We start from the raw sequence: 18,319 nt of genomic DNA, 5'->3' as shown, positions 1-18,319 counted from the left end.
CTGCCACCCACTATCAGTAAACTATAGCGATACTTATCGATGACTCATGTGCTGTCATCGAAAATTTATTGTATTTACTTTATTCAATTGGAGTCACTTGCAGCGTTTGGACACCAAGGAGCTTTTCGAGGTGCCTAGTGAGAAACCAGATAAGCCACCATGTCCACACAGCCAGCGGAGAATGAGGAGAGTGCAGCGGCGAAGTCCAAGCGACCTTCAGGTAAAATCCCAGTTTCATGAGAGCCACCCCCCCTTCAAACTATCAAACCCCCCAAAAACACACTCACCTACACTTACACGCGTAACAAGTGATAAGGAGGAGAATGACTAATGTCCAATCACAAATCGATTTTCGGGGCCCATCCTGGTTGCCCTGCATTAACCATGAGGTCACGCCTAGTCGCTCACGTTTACCACTTTCCCCTCCTGTTCACCCACAGATTCGGCCTTCAAGCAGCAGCGCCTGCCCGCCTGGCAGCCAGTCCTAACCGCCCGCACCGTACTGCCCACCTTCTTTGTGATCGGAGTTCTCTTTATACCCATCGGCGTGGTCCTGCTGCACCTGAGCAACACCGCAAACGAGCTGATCATCGACTACACCAAGTGCAGGCCCTCTGGCGGAAATGCCACCTGTGCGGAGTATCTGGAGGCCAACCCCGGCGGTCAGTGCAACTGCGAGGTGCCCTTCGTCCTGCCCTCGGACTTCAATGTGAGTTAAAGGGATCCAGAGCATAAGTAAATGCCCAGCTTAAGTAATCAATAGAGAGTTAAGTAGTTCACATAAAAAGCTATATGTGGCTTTTATAATCTAAAAAGTATTTATCAAGCAGATTGGTTTGAACGGAATATTGATCATTTTTGATAGTAAATACTAGTGGATTTGGATTTTTAAATACTTAAAATGTTAACAAACTAAAGAGTGAATTTCATTGAGGTATTTCGTTTACTTTTTTTTTAAAGGGTGTCGTATACATGTACTACGGACTTACCAACTACTATCAGAACCATCGGCGCTATGTGAAATCACGGGACGACGAGCAGCTGCTGGGTCACCTGTCGCAAACGCCCAGCACAGACTGTGCCCCCTTCGCCTATGATCCCGATTCTGGAAAGCCCATCGCGCCGTGCGGTGCCATTGCCAACTCGCTGTTCAATGGTGCGGTACACAAACTACCTCAATTGCACGGCAACTAACCTTAATCCCTTCCAGACACGTTGACCCTGTTGCAGGGTGGCTCCGAGATTAACCTGCTGAAGACGGGCATAGCCTGGCCATCCGACAAGCGCGTCAAGTTCCGCAACCCAGAGGGTAACCTGAACGTCTCCCTTAAGGGATTCTCACAGCCAATATTCTGGAAGAAGGGTCTGGCCGACCTAGACCCAGAGAATCCGGAAAACAACGGCTTCCAGAACGAGGATCTGATCGTGTGGATGCGCACAGCCGCTCTGCCCAGCTTCCGGAAGCTTTATCGCCGGCTTAACCAGACGAACACCAACTATGCCAGCGGCCTCAAGGCTGGCAATTATACGCTTAACATTACGTATCGTAAGTACCAATGGCTAGCATATCCCGAATGCTGGGTCTAATGTGTTTTCGCTTTGCCTTTCAGAATACCCGGTGGTGTCGTTTGACGGCACTAAGCGAATGATCCTTTCCACCACATCCGTGCTCGGTGGCAAGAATCCGTTCCTGGGCATTGCGTACATTGTGGTCGGCGCAATATGCATCACCCTGGGCCTGGCCTTGCTGTTTATCCATATGCGATGCAGTCGCAGGTGAGTGGCTCTCGCACATCATAAATTAATTCATCCTCATTGTACCGTCATCCATCCTGCCCTTATTCCTACTCCCGCAGCATTATAGTCCATTAGGTCAGCTAAGAGTCGAGTATTTCATATCCCATTGAAGCCGAATCGTTTCTCATGGCCAAATTAGCTTTGCTCGGTGCGCGATAAGTATTGACAATTAAGTAGCGTTTGATAGTAGCTTTATACCTTATCGGGCACTGACCAAAATGATTGACACCTTCGAAGGGCTCTTGAACTAATCATGGTTTTATTTCTGTTTTCCCCGCAGCAACATGGAGATGATCAACGTGAATCCGCACACGCAGTACTCCTAGACCGAGCACCGTCAGTATTCCGGGCTGCTTCACTTAGCTTTAGTAGATCCATCTGTTTAAGCCCTATCAGCATAAAATAGTTTCTATTAACCAACTGGCACCGTGTTCTCGACTGCTCTATTCTTTATGTTTAACTGTGTGTTCTTGGCCATGCGATGTGCTGGCCAAGTGCCTTTTGTTGATTCTGTTCGTCTTTGACTCTATATGTGTGCACCCAAATTGTGATTTTTTGTATAACTTATTCCGCACATCACACCCAGCAAAAGTGGCGCCCTTCGCAACATCCACACGAACTTCCACCATTGCTTTACAAACTGCAAAGTAATACTTTGTGCCTGACCTAATCTGTATTGCCTTTTACTACGTTTATACGCGCAAATAAACATTGTTAATGGCATAGCTCCCTTGTTTTATTGGCAAGTAAATGGGGCCAACTTCAAATTATTCCAGATTCCTTGCTTATATGGGACTGTAATATTTAAGTTTAGGATTCTGTTTACATTTTTCTAAATAGTCGTTAAGATATTTGTGATGTTCTTGGCAAAGGTACCACCGTATTCATGTTAAACGAATACAATTGAATGACAGTATGAACGAGTTGAACTCGTAATCACGTGGTTATCAGCGCTATTTAAGTATTTCCTGCTTGATTTCAGATAAGACCTTCAAAAGTGTGGTATCGGAATCTGCAAACCCCACCAAAGAAGAAATACTTTTCAATTCCTATATATATTTTAGGTTTACATTTCTTTTATTACTTTCTTTTCGATTCTTCAACGCGTGAGGGACAAAAGTTTGCTTATATGATTCTGCATTTGTTTTAATTTATTTTGTACGTTTTAGACTACATTTCCAGTTACAGTTTAGAAGTTTGCTTAAGCTAGTTTTACTTATAATGCCGCCATTATTAGTCCTGTCTATAAATGTTAAAGTTGTGTGCGCATGCGTGTGGGTGTATGGTGTGAAATATAAGTAATGTACATATTATGCTGAATCTTTATATAAGCCATATGAATGAATCTCAATCTATGTAAATACGGTTCTAAGTATGGATCCACTATTGACCTTGGTCTTCCGTGCACATCAACTTGATTTCGAATGCGTAGACGGTGAATACATTTCCAATACTTCCAACCAAGAACTTATTTTCTGCTCGAATAAACGTGGTAAAAAATGTGAAACAAAACAAAACTCTCTCAATGGATTAAAAATACGTATCGGAGAAAAAAAAACTAGTTACATTTTCTTCATTTTGGTAAGAAGGCTAGTCATTGTGGCCCTGTCATAGAATTTCAGTATTCAGACTTCTATAAAAAATTACTGGTAAGGAAATAAAAGTGTTATAGGTCCTCGAAGGACCTCATGAAAGTTTTAAATTGAATTCAACATTTTTGGAAGACCAAGGCTTAAATCTGAAAAAAAAACGTCTCAACAACTGCCGCGTTGTGTTTGTGTGGTTGGGAGTGTCATGGTGTTGTGTGAAATACTTGAAAATCCTGATGGTTTTTTACTAACTCTAACTGAGCGGTTTCCCTTGCGTTTTCTGTCGCTTGCTTTGGTGCGTCGTAAACTTTTTGCTTGTTAATTGTTGTATAACATATTAAGACGTAGTTTTCTTTATGCTTAAGCCTACTATATCAATGTATGTATATATATATATATAATTTAATAGCGAAACTTAGCACTAAGGGGATGTGTATATAAATCCCATATTTTGCTTTGTGTGTGGGTGTGTGCGCGGTACATACTAGGTTAACATTTAAAAAAAAAAGTCTTATATATGATGTACATATATGTTAGTTAGGTTCTTAAGACTAGAAGCAAGAAAAAAAGGTTTATATAACACACACGCACACACACGCATCTCGTGCTATACATAAACGTGGCTGATTTGTTGATGGAATGCGTTGCTGATGTTTATGTGGTTGCTGATGTATTCATTGTTCAAATGATTATGATGAGATGATGATGGCGGTGTCTGAGTGGATTGGCTTTGTACATTTCAAGTGATTTTGGATTGAGATGATGAGGTGTGGTAGTGGGAGTGGCGGTAGTATGATCACTCAATTTGTCGCAGTTGCTGCAGCTGCCGCCGTGGCAGCAACAGTCTTACTGCTTGTCTTGCTATTGTTATTGTTGGCCAGCACCGCTGACTTGGAGTCAGGCTTCGTCTTGGCTGCCGTTACTAATGCGGTTGCCGTGCTGCTTGCTGTTGTTGCCGCTGCTGCTGGCGCTGTTGAGAGCTTTGGCCCATTGAGGATATGACTTTTGATGTGGCTCTGGAGAAGCTCCTGAGAATCGAAACAAAGTTGACATAGATCACAGGTAAAGCCGGGATCATTCAACTGATCGTCGGCCTTCTTACGCCGCTCACCCGTTGAATGCGAATGCGAATTGGACGTGGTCGTTGTGGTGGACTCGCTCTCCGAAAAGGAGGCCGTCGACACCACATTCGGCTCGTCCTCCACATCCCCCTCATCTAAATCATCGTCGTCTACCTCCTCAATGGCATCCTCCGGATCGGGATCTGGATCGGCATCCTCATCGAACTCCTCTTCGATGATGTCCTCTATGGGCATCACACCATCGTCCTCATCCTCCGAACTGGCCACTATCAGCGGCGGCATCTTTGATTTGCCATTCATTAGCGGTCGCACCGGCAATGCCACTGGCTCCGGCTCCTCCACATCGTCCTCCTCATCGTCATCATCATCGTCGTCATCGTCGCTTTCCACTTCTCCATCATCATCCTCATCGTCTTCGGAGCTGATGACCTCCTCGACAAGATCATCGTCGTCCTGGTTAAGACTCGCTTTGTGTTGCTTCTGTGTCAAAAGTTGAGCGGGAGGCTGCACACCCTCTTCGTCCTCGCCTTCGCCACCATCTCCCTCCTCGTCCTCGTCTTCACCCTCGCCATCCTCATCGTCCGTGTCGTCATCGTCATCATCTCCGGTGCCTGAACTCTCATCCTCATCGCCGGAGCTATCCTCGTCCAAATCATCGCTATCTTCCTCATCGGGATTCGACATCTTTTCTGATGTTGTTGCTCCTGCAGCCTCACCTTTCTCTACAAAATTATCTTCAGATTCTGCTCCTTCGCCTAATGTTGATAGTGGCGCCGATGTGTTTGCATCTGCTGCCGCTGCTTCCATGGCCGCTGTTCTCTCCATGGCCGCCTTAGTGGCCACTGGCACTATGACCTCCTCCTTTAAATGGTTATTAATGTGGTTCATCAGCTTCTCCTTGCGCGACAGATACTCGCCGCACAGATCGCAGCCCCACTGGAAGGGGCAGAAGGGTCGCACCACCTTAGCATCGGCCAGCTTGTGCTCGATCCACAGCTCCTTTGTGTCGAACGTTAACTGACAGCGACGGCAGGTGAGGTGATCGTCCACCACAATCACCGGCGGCTCGGGCAGATTGCTTACCTCGTGTTTGTGTAGCTCGTACATGTGGCGACGCAGATTGTTATTGCTGATGAAGGTGGAGGCGCAGTATTCGCATTTCAGCTCACGTTTCCGCTTCATTGATTTGCTGCGGTTGCTGCTGCTGTTGTTGTGGTTCATGCTGCTGTTGCACGAGTTGTTGAGGCTCTGCTGCTGCTGGTTGGGCATCAGGCCCACCGCATGCAGCTCGCGGAGGTGCAGCATCGAGTTGTTGTTGTTGTTGGTTGTGTGATTGTTGTTGGTCAACTGTGTCGCTTCGCCGTCGATGGGGTTCTGCAAGGATTAATATGCCCGGGGAATAGCAGGATACAGCGGGAATTGGGTTGGTGGGGAAGAAAAAAGAGAAAATAAAGATTAGTACAAATTCAATTGGCAATGACGAGATGTTGATATCTGTTTTTTGCGACTGGTGCGGAGGCATCATCATCATCATCAGCACATCAAAAGTTGTTGGTGGCGCGACAGACGACGATCCTCGCCATCGTCCGTCGCTTGTCCTCCTCGCTGCACAAGCCCAAAAACGCTCACCTGCTTGCTATCACCTCTGAAATGCCACTTGCGATGCACCTTGAGTGCGATCACCTGGGGGAACGTCTTGGCGCACAAATCGCACGCGTATTCCCCGTTCTCATTTTGTCGTTCCACCTGGAACTGACCGGCATCCGCCGGCCCATCGTCGAACATCGCCGCCAGTGGATTGTCCACGTACAGCTCTTGCTCGTGCTTCTGGATGTGCTTGCTAAAGTGCTCCTGGTCGGTGAAACGAGCACCGCAAATGGTGCACGCCACCTCCGGAATGCGAATCTTTAGTGACGTGCCCGCAGTTACAGTACTGCCCGACGCCACTCCGGCAGTTGTGCCATTGCCATCGCTGTTTCCCCTCTCCTCCAGTTGCTGGTGCTCATCGTCATCATCCTCGTCATCGTCATCGCCGGTCTTATGCCGGAAAACTGTTCTTCTGGCCGGCTGGAGCGCCTGCTGTTGCTGCAGCTGTGCATCCTGCTGCTGGTGGGCACCTGTCGAGGTGATCGGCTTGCGGTTGCAGGTGGGCGTGTGGTTGTCATGCATCTGGCGGTCGAAGAAGACCTTGCGGCACAGCGAGCACTCAGCTGGGTTGGGCACTTGCGGATGCTTCTTATAGCGATGAACCTGTGGACGAATATCAATATAGTTGTTGTATTGAACCGAATAAACTGGTTAATCCCAGCCAGACTTACCCATAGACTCTTGCGTCCGCTGTAGACGTTTCCGCAATCTTTGCAGGAATAATCGTTCGAGTCAAACTCGTCGTGCGAGTTGATGTGGATGGCCAGCTTCTTGTTGGTGTTAAAGTTTGATGGACAGTACTTGCACTGATACCAGTACAGTGGAGCAGATGCAGTGGATGCACCGGCCGCGAGGGTGGAGAGATCAGCTAGATCCGCTGCTGTAGGCTTGACCTCGTCCATAAGAGAGTCATCGTCAATCTTAGAGGACGTGGACGCCGATGTGGAAGTAAGCTTGTGAACGCTGCGTTTGTGCTGCTGTAGCTCCGTCTCTGAACTATAGACGATCGAGCAAACCTCACATTCGAACTGCTTGATAATCATTTCATCCTTGATGGCCCTTCCGTGCACCTTGAACAGATGCACCTTCAGGCCCTTCTCGTAGGCAAACTCAGCGTTGCACAGCTTGCATTTGATGAACTGCACATTCTGCACCTGATGATCGGTGAGCATGTGGTAGCGATAGGACTTCTTCGAACTGAAACGACGCTGGCAGATGCGGCACCGCATTCGCCGAAAGCGGCGATCGGCTGCCTGATCAAGGCTACGTCGAAAAACTGCCTGCTCCTGGGGCGTTTGGTTGGCCATTGCCGGTGGCACATTGGCAGCAGGTGTTGCTGGAGCCGACTCTGATATTGTTCCTCCAAATCCCAGATCCGAATCCGCTGCTGGTGTTGCGGTAATCGTTAGCGATTTGGGTGTCATCCGATTGGCAGCCGCCAAAGCTGCATTGACTGCATTCGATGCCGTATAGTGGGAACGCATATGATTGGACAGGCCAATGTTGTTGCTGAACACCGCATTGCAGATGGGGCACTCCTTCTGCTGGCTAGCCACGCCCACCAGGCTGCTGTTGTTGCTGCTGTCATCCAGGCGCATCTTTTTGGCCACGCTGCCAGGCTCCTCCTCTTCATCATCTGGAATTGACGGTAGAGCGCGTTAATGTGGCACTTCTAGTATTATCTTACTCGCAAATAAGAACAAAAATTAAGCTATAGGCAACGCGAGACATACCAGCATGTTGAAGCCTTTGATATATGAATTTGCAATGTGGGTAGAGCTTTTATCTCATTTAAGTTGAACGAGGTGCTTTACCATTCACCAAAAATTTAGATGAGAGCTCGGGGGGAACAACAAATAGAATTGCTAACATGACAACATATGTGGTTGGAAAAATGGTAACATTTAAGACCAATCGATGAAAATATATTACATTTTACTTTAAGATCACATCAACTTCAGAAGGACTACATCTGCTTGACTCGAATGTTGAGATACTTTTAATCAAAACCTATCTTAAGAGGCCGTATATCTGTGACCTAACTGTTTAGTCGTGAATTTAATTTGCTAAGTTTCATTTATAGAGATGAAACGGTGGTAGAGACAGAGGCAACGTGAAACAGGCACAGCGGGGGGACGTCTACAATCTAAGCCTAATTACCGAGTGTCCCACCATTTGTTATCGACATCAGGTCCTTCATCACGTAGTCGTAGCGACCCGTGTAGACGTTCGGCGTGCTTCCGTCCGCCAACTTCACGGCATCCGCGTTCACAATGTATTCGAAGCCGCCAGAGTGTCGGTTCTTGTCCACGCCGTGCACATTGATCATATGCTCGCGTAGGTAGGAGATCCGTGGATAACCCAGTCCGCATCGCACGCACTTGTATGTCTCTGGCAGTTTGTTCGGATGCTTTGATTCCATGTGGCGCAGCACATTGTTGTAGTTGTTGTACTGCTGGCCGCAAATGGGGCATACCTGCGGCATACGGGAGAAGTACTGGGATTTGGGTGCGGATGCATCCCGATTCGCTGAGTTCTGAGCGGCTGCGGCGGCAGAGGCGCTGGTGGATCCACCGCCACCCACCTGAGTACCCCCCGCCGGCTTTGGTGTGGAGGTCAGTGGCGGAGCCGCACTGCTGCTTCGCGACTCCTCCGCCGAGGAACCAACACCAATACCTAAGGCGCCGAGCAGGCTCCTCTTGCCCGGCGAATGTTCCATGCTGTTGCTTCTGGCCATGCCGCTGCCAGTGGTGGAGGCATTGTCGCTGACCGCCCCACCACCCACGCCGCCCAAATGATCCTGATAGACGTGATCGAGGAATCGCTGGTGCGTTTCCAGCTTGGCATCGCACGTCATGCAGCGCAGCCGGACAATGCAGTCCATGTTGTTGTAGTGCCGCCGTCTGTCCACGGGATCAGCAAAATCCAGCCCACAGAAGCTGCACTGTATCGAGTTGTTATCCTTGCGCTGGACATCCGCGTGCTTGTCGTAAACATGCGTTCGGAACTCGTGCTTGGTGCGGAATCCCTTGGGACAGAGCTTGCACTCGTACAGCTTGTTGACCAGAAGTTCCTTGGCGCGCAGTTTCTCTGGGCGCTCGGAGCCACCGCCGGGTGTAACAACTTCACCGCTCGCTGTCACTGTGGGACTATTCATGGCCACCGCTCCAGCTCCGGCATCGGCAATCGCAACAACTCCTGTTGCTCCATCGTCTGTCATATCCTCGGCAGTGGGCACCATCACTGTCGTTGTTTTACCACGCAGCGCATTCAACACTCTAAAGAGATTTATGCAATTTCGCTTCTTCAGATGCGAGATGAACAGCGCTTTGGAGTCGTTCATCTTGAGGCAATTGAAGCAAAGGTTGCGCGGCAGCTGCGGATACTTCTTGCGCACGTGCGCCATGAAGTTCTTGTACGTGCTGAAGTACTTGTTGCAACATCGGCAGGTCATCGTCTGGTATTGCTCAAGGAACTCGTCGTTCTGCTCAATGAACTCCACTTTGTCGCGGGTGAGCAGTGGTCGGTACTGTTCGGGATTATCGTAGTCGTAGCCGCCGCCCTCGCACTTAATAAACGCGTTCATCACCACCTGGCGGTACTTTTGCGTGGAGATATTCCCGCCAGCAGCGCCCGCTGCCCGATTTGCCTCCGCGGTGGCCGCCGCTGCCGCTGCCCGTTGGATTTCCAAGGCGGCAGCCAGGGCGGGCGTTGGCTTCGTGATGGGTGTGTTGTGGGGAGAGTCTGTGGACAACTGGAACAGGTTTGGGTGCAGATTCCTTTCGTGGCGACGGGCGTTGGCCCGGGTGGAGAACTGCAAGCTACATGCCCTGCAGCTGGCCACCTTGGAGTCCCCGGCGGCTGCCACATTGGCCACCGCATTCGGCGGCAGCGCGGCAGCCACCGACGAGGCATTCACGCCATGCTGTGCAGTGTAGTCGTAGTCCGAGGCCTGCGGGTGTACAAATGAAATATAAATTATAGTCAGCCTGACAGGGAAATCTTGCTTTATGTAAGTCTTCCATTTTGTTTAATTAAAATGATTTAATCAGTAATATGGATAATAAAGATACCTAAATACATTTAATAGTCGAATAGTATAGTTGGTGACTCACCGTCAGCGGGACATCGCCCTCGTGCTCGGAGCGCTCTAGGAACATTGTGGGATCGACCATGTCATCGGATTCGTCTATGGACTTCATCTGGTAGTCGTCATCCGTGTCAATTGGCTCATCTTTGATTGGAATCGCAGGCAGTGGCTGCAGGGAATCCAACATTCAACCAAAAATGAAAGAGCAAACAGTGCCGAACGAAACGGAAATTAGTTTATATCGAATATACAACATTTGCAAGTTCGTAAATGGCATAGTGAGATAAATTAATAACATCGATCATGGACGCTGCAGTACGTCCATTGATACCCGTTAGCCAGAGAGCTATGGCCGAGTTGGTATTATAAATTGATGCATTCCAAAAAAAACCGGCAAAAGCAAGACTAAATCCAGACGGACATTGATGATTTTGCATAATTTCGCATTCGGGATAACAGGTAGAAGAGCGCTGTACAGGATTGGGTCAGGGGATTCGTTCACGCTTCGAATGCACGATACAATTACATTATAGGAGTAGCGTCTGAAAAAGCGCAGCTGCTGGGCGGCGCTCTGGAGCGTCACCGGCATTAGCAGCGGAGCCGTTGACACGGATGCGGAAGCAGAAGCAGAAGCAGATACAGATGCAGAAGGCGTGGCGGAAACGACGCTGACCGGCGGATTGGACGTAGTCGTCGACGTGGCCAGACCACCAGCCTGCTGATGTTGGACGTGACCACTGCTGCTGCAGCTCTGGCTGAAATCAAGCGGCAGCGACAGCGACAGGCTCTCCATTCCAGCCACACCCGAAATCCCTGGCAGCGGTTCAGCAGCAGCAACAGAAGGCGGAGCAATGGATCCAGGGGCCACTGGGGGCAAAGTTGGTATCGTTGGCAGCGGTGGCAGCGGAGGAACTGTTATGTCCAATGGCAAATACAGCTTTGGTTTAAATTTGCGCAATGTTGGAGCCGGATTGACCACCGGAACTGGAGCTGGACGCTGTGGGCGAAATTGTCGCTGTCGTCTGTGCTGCTGTTGCTGATGCTGCTGATGATGTGGCAACATTTGCTTGCCGCGCTGCTGATGTTGCTGCTGCTGATGATGATGATGATGATGGTATCTGCGATATTGGTGAGATTGCTGGCGCTGCTGATGCTGCTGCTGTTCCCGCTGCTGGGATGCGGATGTGGTGGACGTGGATGTGGATGAGCAGCTAGCCGCCGACGCCGCCGATGCTGGTACCTGCAAGAGAAGGGTCTGCAGCGATTGCTGTGCGCTGCTGATCGTCGCGGTCATTCGGGCCGGTGGCTGCAGCTGCAACTGCTGCAATTGATGCTGTGGCATCTGCTGCGGTTTAGGACTCACATAGACTGTTAGGGATTTGCGTTTCTTCAGCGAGTGTATGCCGTCCAAAATGTTGGCCGCGGTCGATGCGGCCGTTGGCGTCGCCTTCTCCGCTTCGAGCTCATTCTCCGATTGCTGTTGTTGATGCAGCTGCTGATCGAAGGAGCCTCCTCCCCCATTCTCGGCGCTGTTCAGGTCCAGGTAGTTGAGGAGCTTGCTCTTGTTGGCATCCAGCCACTGGCGCTGCTTCGCCTGCGAGCTGAAGCACCGGTTCTTGAAGCTCTGCCATGAGTTCAGGTAACTGATGCAGGCGTGGCAAATTTGCTGCGACAGCCGATCCTGCGGTGTAACCTGAAAATAGTTTTCAAAAAATTGTGGATCGTTAATTAAATGGTTTGCTTTCGAATAAAGAAATGTAAGGTAACAGCAGTAAACACACAACCTATAATAACAAATCAATAACATAACAATTTGCAATTCAATGTACATAAAGTGAGCTTGTAGATATTACCAGTATAACTCACAAGGCAAATAAAGCTCAGTTGTATACAAGTTTACAAGACAATAACCTTTATAAGATGCAAAGTGCGTTATTTAAAGTATAGATAACCCACACTTTCGGTTTATGGTCATTTCCTTCGGACTTTTGGGGGAAGGGAGACAACAGAGGAGATTTCTGTGTGTGTCCAGCGATGCGGAGAATGCAGGCAGGTGGCAGTGGCAGCAGTCCCCGGCTACCAACTATCCTATTAATGTCAATGACCTGCTTATAATTATATGCAATACTGCGACAGCATCCCACAACCCCCTCAGTCCGCCACCCACCTCATCACCGCCCACCCCTCACCACATCCACCAATACAAACACACAGAACACAGAACACTGCGCAAATCATATCAAATGTCCTGCTGGCTGATAACAGTGTGTGCGCATGTTTGTTTGTGTGCGTGTACGACTGTGTGTATCGCTTGAATTGCAAGCCTATGTATGTATGTAAGTCCATGTCCGCCCTTATATACATACATAACTATGTACGCCCGTCCTGTCGCAAAGCACACACAGCACATGGGTCGATTTCGCCGGGAAACCAGGCTGAAAACATCTTGGTCGCCCCCTCCGCAAAATCTATTAAATCTCAATTATCTAAGTCCGCGGTTAGGCGTCTTTTATCGTAATCGCTTATCGAAGCAGCAGTTGCAGTTTCTCAGTGATGACAAGACGGTATGCCAAAATATCATATTTCATATGTAATATAAAAAATGTATAAAGGTTTAGCTATTTTAATCTCTCGTTTAAAGCAGTGCCACGCACATATTTGATAATTTTTTTTTAAATCATATCGAAATACTTAAAAAGAAGTTCTAATAGCAAAATAAGTTACAAATTTTGAATGTATAAGTTTATTTTCAAAACTAAATATTTATATATTAGTAACTAATTTAATTGACCAATAATTACGTCGAATAAAATCTGTTTACTTTATTAAACTTAATCCGATCAGTAGCTTGAAATACCTGGCTTGAAAAACGCCTAATTATCACCTATGTTCCCCCTTTCCACTTTCCTCACTTAAATATCGACAGCAATACAACAAGAATTAGCTATCGGAAAGGCGAATGAAAGTGATCAAAACAAACGATGGAAATGTTTTGTTTTGCATTTGTCTTTTCGACTCCAGCTATGTGTGGACATGCGTTTGTTTGTGTTGGTGTGTTTAATTTAATAATCGAATGCCTGTTGTTGTTGCTGCTCGTATTGTTGTGCCAGTGTAATTGAAACCTCAGGATATTAAAGCCCAGAGGGTCCTTTAAACACAGTCACATGCTCACACACACACACAATACACTGGCACCCGCCTCCAATTTTGGGCCTACATACATACATATGTATGCATGTATATGTATTATAGTAGTAAATATCTACTGCATCCTTATGTACAATTATCCCACACTACCAGCAGGGGATTTCGAGTGAGCTGCTCCATCTCCGTTTCAAGCTGCACTCCAACTCCATTCCGTTTCGATAATATGTTGTTCATTCACCTCGCCCAAACCAGCGTTTCCTTTATTGCCGCCATGTTTCCCAATGCAATTGGATACAGGATGCAAGGATTCCCATGTTCCGCGGACTGCACTTTAATGAGACAACATTGGAAACCTATTTGGGTTTGAGTTTATCCACATTGTGGCGATATGCTACGCAATAAGGTGAGATTTTAGAAAGTCACAAAAGGGCAGGAGTTACATATGTACATATACATAGTATGTACATATAAATACATAGTGGTCATGGTGTACGTATGTATGTATGTACATATATAATGCAGAAAGACTTGTGGCAGCTGCAGATGCGATTCCACCAGCTGCCGCCTTCGTTTTCTGCTGGCCACCAGGTGCAATAATCACCAGCCACGGAGCATGGACCATCCATCCAAGCCATGCCATTCCATTCCCCGCCTCCTTAGCTCCTTCGTCGTGGAACAAGTTCTTCTCCTTTTTGTGTCCTTATTCGTTCCAAACCCATGCTGTTTATATCTATATATGTATACACTGGAGTGTATGTGTGCCTGTGGGCAAGAGAAAGAGAGCATCCTGTCCTGTCCGTTCCACGCACAACAAGACGTAGAAATAACCAAAAAGTAACCCTCATATTTAGCAGACCGGAGATCTTGAGGGCAGCAACATAGCAACAACAAGAACGCAGGAGCAGGACGATGAGGAGTCGGATTCGGAATCAGGGTTCATTTCGGGCATATTGAATTTCGTCGCAGGCAAAGGCAAACGCAAGACGCAAAACAAAATACAAATAAGAACGCAAGTGCAACAGGGTCCACCCTAGGGCTTCCGAACAGCTGTTATCGTTCTTGCGGAGATCAATGCGAATGAGTTATCGATAAAGACGACGGACTTGAACCTTCGGCGTAGTTGCAAGGGGGACGAGGGGGAAGAGCAAATAGCAATGGATTCTAGGAATTAAATACCACACATATATCCCCAAATTCAAAGCGTTTCAAAGTTTACCATTTTGGAGACGAAAGATTTCTTTATAGTGACGTATGATTTATGAAAAAATATAATATAAAACATTTAATTACATTCTTTAAATGTGTACATGTTCTCAAAGAAACCCTAATGGTATTTCAACAATCTTTGCACTTCCGTTAAATGTTTTCATAATTTGTATATTATCTCTCCTAACTACTTCCCTTAAGCACAACGTTTTTAGCTCCTAATTTTATAATGTCGCTTAATTTCATCTTGGATCACCGCTTCATCGCAAGCCATTTTTCCTTTTCTGGGTAAGCAGGGCCACATCCTTGGACATTTGTGTATCCGTCAAGTGTGTATCCTTGATTCACGGATTCCCGGCTACCTATTCCAACCAGTCCGCCCTTACCCGCCATCTTGGATGAGGGAATGGAAGGAAATGTGCGGATGCCTCGACTGCTTCGCTGTGTGCCCTTGTTGGCTTCCTCTCCAATTCAATCCAATCCAATCCCCAAGCCCTCCGCACCCCTCGGAATCCCTCTTTTATCGGCTTGTCATCTCGTCACGTCGCTTCATCTTCATCGTCGCCGTCGTCGTCGTCGTCGCATTTTTTGGCCAAGGGGAGAAAGTTGGTCCACCTGGGGACCAAGAGCCACAAAATGGAGACGCCGCTCAACTGCCTGCCCGCTGCTTCTGTTTGTTGTTGCTTTTGTTGTTGGAAATTCGATGCGGGCCGCAGGAGGAGCTCATCCAGCCAGTTAAAGAAGCAGAAGCAGAAGAAGGCATAAAGCAGAAATATATCAACATCCCGCCAGGTAATCTGGTGTGCCCAAGGTGAAACCACTCGACGAAATTGTGTGCCCGGTTTTGGGTCTCCGCCGCTGACCGTTGTCCGCTTACCGCCAACCCCTGCTCTTTCTCCATAACCGTGCCCATATGCCCATGCCCATACCCATGCCGAAGCCCAAGCCCAAGCCCAAGCCCATGCCCAAGCCCGAGCCCATACCCAAGTCCATGCCTACCCATTCCCATTCCCATACCCATATACCCATTCCCGTTTCCCGGTCTCTTTTGCCAGTGTCTTTGTTTCGTGTGCCTGTGGTGCTGTGTGCGTGTGTATGCCATGGCGAGCATGTGGTCCGCCTCCAGATAACGAGAACGGAGCAAGAGCAAGAGCCAGCACAGCCAGAGCCAGTGCCAGTGCCAGTGGAAGAGGAAGAGCCAAGAGCAACAGCAAGAGAAGCAGTCGAGCTAGCGACGATGACGACGATGACGCCAACTTATATATGTACATATACACCACCTCTGTCGGAGCCAACTGGCGTGCCATGGTGTGCGTGTGTCCATGTGGCCATGTTCCCGTGTTTGTGTGAAGAGCAATTGCCATGAAATCGAATCGAAGCCCAGGGAAAAGAACAGAGAATCGCGGAGAACCGAGCACCATTGGACCCATCCATCCATCCAACCATCCATTGAGGGCACCAAGCAGACCAAGCGGATATGGAATATTGGGGATACACATACTAAATGGAATGCCGGGGGAACCCAGCGGAAAAACAGGAAAAGCAAGCATGCAAGAGCCCGTATAAAGAATCAATAAACGAAGCTAGCGAAGCCGCAGTCCAAGTCCTCCTCCTGTTCCGCCTGTTCCGTCTCCGCCACTTCCATTTCCTCGCAAGGATGCGCGCGCGCAAAGAGAGAGCGGCGGCGGAGCAGAGAGCAACTGCTGCCCTCCAAGCAAAATTCCTTGAAAAAGGTACGCAGCAGGCAGCACAGCGCAAAATTATATGTAATTGGCCTGGGTTTTTGGGTTTTTGGTTTTTCGGTTTTCTGGCCTGGAATCTCTGAATCTCTGTGTGTCCGCCGCACACACGTACACACCAACACACAAACAGCCAGGGGACACAAACGCAGCCAGGCACACAAATACCAAGGCAACAACGGCGGCGGCGGCGGCGACGACGGCGCGCTCATCGGGCTCTATGCTTTGTGCTGGCCATTCGCAGCTGCTCTCGCCCGCTGGGAAGAGGCAATCGAGAAGTGGAGGATGAGGAGGATGAATAGGAGAAGGAGGAAACGGATGAACCGCAGGAGGAAGAAGAGGAGCAAGCGGAGCAGGCTGTAGATTTTTGGAAAGGAAGCAGGATCAGTTCTAACCTCAAAGCGGGAAGGCAATGGAAGGAATGGAATGGAATGGATTGAGGAGGAGTAGCAAAAGTGTAGAGTTCAAGTTTGATTATGAGCTAAAGATTGTGGTCGTGATTGGATTTCAGGCAGAATGGAGCTCCACATCTACTCCTCCTCCTCCTCTTCCTCCTATACCCATACCCATTCTCTTCCATTCCCACTGCATCGTGACTTGGCAGTGGAAACATTGGAAACCCAAAAAGCGGACCATGCGGCTAGCCACACACCCATACCAAAGCAGAGGAGGTGGAGGAGGCGGAGTATGGCTGGTTTTCGGTTCGTTCGCTTTATTTTCTGTTTGCTTGGTCTTTCGTTTTTGGATGTGGCCATCATCTTTGGTGCTGGCACAATCCCACATCGATGGGTCTTGAACCCCGGGGCCGAATGCCCCAATGCCCAATGGCTACTCGGCATCATCCGTAACCTCACTTTTCCATTCTGTCCAGCGAACGGGTGTGGCCACCGCCTCATCCTTCCACTGGCCATTTGGGATCTGTGTGTATAACTGTTAATGGTGTCCAACCACCAGAGCACCGGGAGTGCCAGAGCACCCAAGAGAGCATTCAGTGAGAGCGCCGGACTCGGACTCGGAATCGGATTCGGAGACCCGGGATGACGACACCGACGGCAGCAATGGCGATGGCGATGGCGACAGCCGGATTATGTATATACCCGCACCCGTTACCCGTGCCCGTGCCCACAAGCCATTGCCATAGCCATACCCACACCTATACCCCTACCCATACCCATACTCACCTTGATGCCGACGCAGTTGTGGATCTTGGTGGACAGTGGCTCCTTGTCCGCCGCATAGCTATTGATGATCGAGATGCATTCGGTTTGTGGGGCGATGCACAGGCGACAGCAGTTTTGTCGCGCCGACCATTCGCTGTTTCTGGCCGATGTTGTTGTTGGAATGGCTGCTTCAGGGGATGTGGTTCCCGCTGACGCAGTGGCTACCGTCGTCGTTCCAGGCTGTGTCGCTATGGCCTCCACTGTTACCGTTGATGTTGTTGTTGCGACTACTGCTGCTGCTGCTGCTGATGATGTTGTTGTTGCTGTTGCCGCCGCAGCGTCGCACATTTTGTCGCTTTTGTATTCGTCGCCTCTCGCTCTCTTCTTTGCCGCTTGCTTCTACTTCTCGGTTGAATTTGTTTTTGGGTTTTGTTTTTTGCACGTTTTCACTTTTGTTTCGGTCTGCGTCCGTTCGCAATCGTTCCACACCATCCACTACTACAATATACAACTATACTGCTATATTATCCGCTCTCCGACGGAATCGACCACGCCGCTCGCGTCACCCACTTTTCGCACATTGTTCGCACTGGTTCTTTTTACTTATTTTGTTGCCTCCAATGATCCTGTGCGCTGATTCGGGATTTGGAGTTTAGCTTTCGGCTTTCCCTTATCTTCGCCTCCTTTTCCGCTTCGCTTTTGTTTGGAACGAGTGGAGGAGTCGCACTGGAAAAAAAATGAACGCTACACTGGACTGCGGATTGCGGTTGCGTATCTGCGACGTGCTCCGCCGGGCTGCAAAACGGTAAAACGGTTTCTGGCGATAAAAGTCGCTTTTGACTGGAGATGAGCACGCCTGCCG

The 18,319-nt window shown here is 48.7% G+C and overlaps 2 protein-coding genes across 5 annotated transcripts; one reads left to right on the top strand and one right to left on the bottom strand.

Moving 5' to 3' along the window:
• The first annotated feature begins 59 nt into the window (after positions 1–59).
• LOC120457112 (cell cycle control protein 50A) lies at positions 60–2,520 on the top strand. The gene is made up of 6 exons (XM_039644324.1): positions 60–220; positions 441–709; positions 961–1,156; positions 1,211–1,546; positions 1,611–1,776; positions 2,078–2,520. Exons 1-6 carry the CDS (start codon positions 160–162, stop codon positions 2,121–2,123), a joined length of 1,074 nt encoding a protein of 357 aa, XP_039500258.1. The 5' UTR covers positions 60–159; the 3' UTR covers positions 2,124–2,520.
• Positions 2,521–2,925: 405 nt separating this feature from the next.
• On the bottom strand, positions 2,926–18,281 carry LOC120457111 (zinc finger protein hangover). Of its 4 annotated transcripts, none has more exons than XM_039644321.2 (8): positions 17,479–18,281; positions 11,569–11,898; positions 10,231–10,374; positions 8,276–10,067; positions 6,787–7,751; positions 6,098–6,718; positions 4,498–5,842; positions 2,926–4,414 (listed from the first exon to the last, which is right to left on the bottom strand). In XM_039644321.2, the coding sequence occupies exons 1-8, from the start codon at positions 17,803–17,805 to the stop codon at positions 4,284–4,286; spliced, it is 5,655 nt and encodes a 1,884-aa protein (XP_039500255.1). In that variant the 5' UTR covers positions 17,806–18,281; the 3' UTR covers positions 2,926–4,283. The 4 variants fall into 4 exon arrangements, with proteins under 4 accessions (XP_039500255.1, XP_039500257.1, XP_039500253.1 ...); XM_039644323.2 differs by having other exon boundaries at positions 8,288–10,067; XM_039644319.2 differs by having other exon boundaries at positions 2,926–5,842.
• Between the last annotated feature and the right edge of the window lie 38 nt (positions 18,282–18,319).

This window comes from Drosophila santomea, chromosome X, assembly GCF_016746245.2.
Source record: "Drosophila santomea strain STO CAGO 1482 chromosome X, Prin_Dsan_1.1, whole genome shotgun sequence".
NCBI lineage: Eukaryota > Metazoa > Arthropoda > Insecta > Diptera > Drosophilidae > Drosophila > Drosophila santomea.
Note: the sequence above shows the minus strand (reverse complement) of the source record. Positions and strands in the feature narration are given on the sequence as shown.